We start from the raw sequence: 4,615 nt of genomic DNA, 5'->3' as shown, positions 1-4,615 counted from the left end.
CATGGAGCCGTCTGGTGTTGCCTCTATCAGGTCAGACATGGGGGAAGCTTCTGGCAGCTTCTCACAGAAGCCACCCCATGTCCCCCCCTCCCACTACCAAAAGTTTGCTATGCAAACCAAATACATTCATTATCCAGCATATCAAATTAAGATCTTGTTTTATTTAGCATCATTATGAATGACCTGGGGAAAAAAAAAACAAAACAAGAAGTGAGATAAACAGAGGGTATTTAAGTGAAAGTTAGAAAAAGTTAGAAAAACAAACCAGAGTGAGATAACAGATCTATGGAAGCCAGAAGTATTGGTATTAACATGATAATTAACAAAGAAGGTAAGCATATTAATATTTCTGAAAAATGCAAAATAAATTGAAAAATTCCCAAATGGGAAGAAATAGTATTACTCATGCTTGAGTATAAATAGTTATTTTCTACTCTACAAAATATAATAAATAAAAGTTGGTAAACTGTAGATACATTGGTCAATTCTTTGGGAGCTGGATATCGTTCTGATTTTGGCTGAATAGTTAGACAGTTGATAGTACCAAAGAAGGGCAATGATCCTTCTAAATACAATGCTTGTGGCACTTCGCTGTGAATGGTATGTACAGTTTTGGTTGACTCAGAGACTTTTGAAGAAAATTAGCAACAAAAAATACTTGCTTATTCATAAAGATAAATTTGTTTTTCTTAAACATGTGGAAGAAGGCTACTTTTAATCTACTGAATTTCTGTGGATAACACCTCATGAGACTGATCTTCAGTAAACTACTCTAGAGTATATATAAACTAAGAAATGTTAAGTTTCAGGAGTGTATAATGCTTTTTTTGGGAGGGGAGTGGATTGTGAACTATTGTACTGGTTTTGGCTGGGATAGTTACATTTCTTCATAGTATCTTGTATGGGACAATGTTTTGGATTTATACTGAAAATAGTGTTGATAACATACTGATGTTTCAGTTAGCAGTGCTTCCACAGCGTCAAGGCCTCTTCTGCTCCTCGAACTGCCCTGCCAGTGTGTTGGCTGGGGGTGCACATGGAGTTGGAAGGGACGCTGCTTGGACAGCTGACCCCAACCAACCAAAGAGATATCCCATATCATATGACATTGTGCTTAGCAATAAAACTATGGGGTACAGGTTGGCAGGGGCTGCTGCTGATCAGAAAATGTCTGGACATTGGTCAGTTGGTGGTGAACAATTGTTTTATTTTGCATAACTTATTTTTCTCGGGTTTTATTTTCCACTCTCTCTTCCGCCCCCATACAATATGTATTTTTTAATTATTAAATTATCTTTATCTCAATCCATGAGTTTTCTCACTTTTATCCTTCCAATTTTACCCCACATCCCACTAGGCGAGGAGTGAGTGAGCACCGATGTGGTGCTTAATTGCTGGCTGAGGTTAAACTATGACAATTATGATGGGTTGGTCTTGTTAAGGTTAGTAGTTTTGAAGAAAGTCTGGGTGTTACTAAGAAGGGATTACAATTTGATATCTATTTTTTTTTTTAATATTGGCTGAATTGTGATTGGCATGACCAGAAGCAGATCTTTACTATATGACCAATTTTATTTTTATTTTAAAGAGAAAACATACGCATTAGGCACACTGTAGGGAATAAACTAGGATCATGCTGTATCTTTGAAAATAGATGGGATAAGAGGTGGCTACCATTAAATTTACATAGTTATCTCTAAATATTCACCGGTGAACTTTTTACTTGCATGCAAGTTTAATTTATATTATAATCTATAAAAATTTCCAAGTCTGAATACATCTTTCAAATTACATTTATGCTTAACTTCATAGATCAACTCAGAAATGGATTATATTAGAGATAAATAACTTTGAAAAGGGGAGAATTTTCATAAGGTTTGAGAAGGTTTATGTACTTATTCTGATAGCAAATGTATTGTTAAATGTCAAAAAAATCTATCCAATATTTGCAGAAGAGACTAGTAACTTGAAGAGTGAAGTTCAATGTAGCTTTCTTCTTCTCAAGTGCCTACTAGTTTTAAGGAGACTACATTAAATTTATATGAAGAATTACTGTAATCAGCACTCTTCATCCTAGATAAAGGTCCAAGCATGTATTGGAATTAGCTCCATTTATTCTACTATATGAACCTATTAAAGTTTTTTTTAAAAAATATTGTACATATTAACTATGCGTAATTTTTAATATTCACTGTTTGAATTATTATTCATTCTGACTTAACAGGTCTGATTTTTTTTTACTTAGTTTTTATTATTAGGTAAGGACTTCTTTTCTACAGTAGTATTCCTTCACAAATTATGCCAATTGCATTTTACTATAAAATTAAATTAATGCTTTTTGAAATAAGTGTAGTTGTACTGATCTTTTTATGGAGACTGAAAGCCTAAAATACTTGAACACAAAATAATCAAATTAATTTTCATTATGTGTGAATATTAGACAAACTCCTTTTCAGTATTTGCTGAAGGTAAATTGATTATTTTTAAACATTTCTGGTGTGATTTAGTTTTGAAGTTGGACTACTGAACTATTGAGTAGTAAATATCATGAAGATTATTTAAGAACTCTGTTTAAGTGGCGTAGGAATAATCGACCATTTGGAAACTTCAGAGTGTACCTGCCTAAAGGTGGATGGCAAACTTTTCTTGTGGTGCATGAAAAAAGACTCTCTAGATTCATCTTGTCCAGTTTTCAGTATCTGAAAATGGCCAATTGCAGAAGTCTAGGGAAGAAAATTGCAAGCATATTGTAGTACTCCACCAGAATACTCCGAGAAACTACACTTATTGAAGTCTAAAGGGGTGGTGGCTTCATAGACACAGTTAGCATCATAATAAATATAGAATTCAGAAAAAAATGATAAATCTACAATCAGAGTTTAAACACCTGCTTCCTAGTTTTTCCTTTTTATCTGCCTTTCAGTAATAACTGTCTCAGTTGTCGTAATCTCCAATGGGAAAAAGTCTGACTTTTGTTCCATTTCTTAGACTTTTGATTCACAAAAATAGAAAGAGAACTAAAATTAACCTCATTTAGAAAAATAATACAATAATTTATCAAGACAAATTTATTTTTAAAGCAATGCTCTTGGTAATTCCTAGAAGTCTAGATGGATGCAGTTAGATGAGCCCCAAATTCTAACAGCAGATAATTATTCATTTGCTTGTGGCTGTGACTATATTAAAAAATAGGGGAGGAAGTATTTTAAATAACAATGTGTTAGCTTTTGCCAAGACAAATTTGAATTACCAACCTGAACTTGAATAAAGTGTGTGATTGAATGAGTTTAGGATTTGAAATTGATCAAACAAGGTGTACCTGAAGTTGAATCTCATAAAGAATATTAGTCCAGCTTGAATTATATGAATAAATAGCAGGGACAGGCTCAAGTTTCAGTCTTTGTGACTCCTTGTTATTCTGTTCTAGTTTAGTCTTTCTTTGAAGTGAAGGAAACACTAAGGTTGACATAATTAACAGAATATTACAACTAAAATTTCTTGATCTTTTTACAATTTAATTGTGGCCAAACTACAAGGCTGAACATTTTGGGTTTCCTAAAAACCTTCCTAGTCACCAAATGAAATAATATATTAAAAAAAAAAACGTTTATAAACACACCTATACATACATGCATATATATATTTGCCATCAAACCTCACAGAACTTTTTAATTACTGTCTAAACTGAGTTTTAAAATATCTTTTCATTATATTGTAGATATTGTTCAGTATTTGAAGTTGCATTTAAAAATCCTTTCTAAAAACAAAAAAAGAAATTTTTGTGTTTTTAGACAATGAAATACAAACATTCTGATGTCTAAAAATGGATAGTTATTTCACTGCTTGATTTACTGCTTGCCCATTTTAGTTTTATAGCAATGAAATTGCAGATAAATGATGTAATCATAAGCCCCATTACTTATTACATACTATGTGAGACTGTCCTTGACCTGCACCTTAAAGCATAACCCTAGACCTCTCTACTTGGATAAAAATCCTATTGATTTACTAGAATAAGAATTTCAAGGTATAAAATGTTAAAAGAGCTACCTACTGAGCATGTATCTGTAAATCATTTAAGTTATTTCACTTAACCAACTTTCAGTCTTCTCCATTACATTTTCCCCAAAATATTTTTGCTCTGCTATTCTCTAATCACAGAAAATGGTAAATCCTTCTGTAGAGACAAAGCTTTCTGCTCTGCAAATGAATTTCTACCTAACTGTTAAGTTACCTTCGGATGTGGTTTATCTTGAAGAATGGAAGTTAAATGGAAAATTAAGTATTCAGAGTAGCTTTAGAAATTCTGTGTATCATTTTTACACTTAATGTCACATTACATGAACCACACTTTGGGGTACTGTGTATCATATTTTAAACAAGCAGATTTAAAATGGAAAGACAGAGAGTAATGGAACAGGATATAATAATAAATACTAACTTTTTTTTTTTTTTTTTCACTGTAACAATCTGTTTTTTCTTTCCTTCCTGTTGTTCTTTTCTAGATGCTGAAATGTAACTAACGGACAACTTACACAGTAATTTGTTGTTTTATAGGTTGGAACTTGGGATCCATTGAGTGGTCTTAACATGACAGAGAATCAGAAAGGAAAAC

General features: G+C 32.4%; 1 protein-coding gene across 1 annotated transcript in view; it reads left to right on the top strand.

Annotated features, from left to right (window-relative positions):
* The window catches only part of LOC104520413 (glutamate receptor ionotropic, kainate 2-like), a gene marked incomplete at both ends in the record, with an annotated part of 27,342 nt that overhangs the window by 8,832 nt on the left and 13,895 nt on the right, over nt 1–4,615 (top strand). The window contains 1 exon segment of the mRNA XM_010162098.1: nt 4,558–4,615. This exon segment is cut by the window's right edge and continues 2 nt beyond it. Coding sequence (XP_010160400.1) covers nt 4,558–4,615 — 58 coding nt within the window.

Source organism: Antrostomus carolinensis, unplaced genomic scaffold, assembly GCF_000700745.2.
Source record: "Antrostomus carolinensis isolate BGI_N321 unplaced genomic scaffold, ASM70074v2 scaffold3702, whole genome shotgun sequence".
Classification (NCBI taxonomy): Eukaryota; Metazoa; Chordata; class Aves; order Caprimulgiformes; family Caprimulgidae; genus Antrostomus; species Antrostomus carolinensis.
The sequence above is the reverse complement of the archived record's forward strand: the minus strand, read 5'-3'. Positions and strand labels throughout refer to the sequence as shown.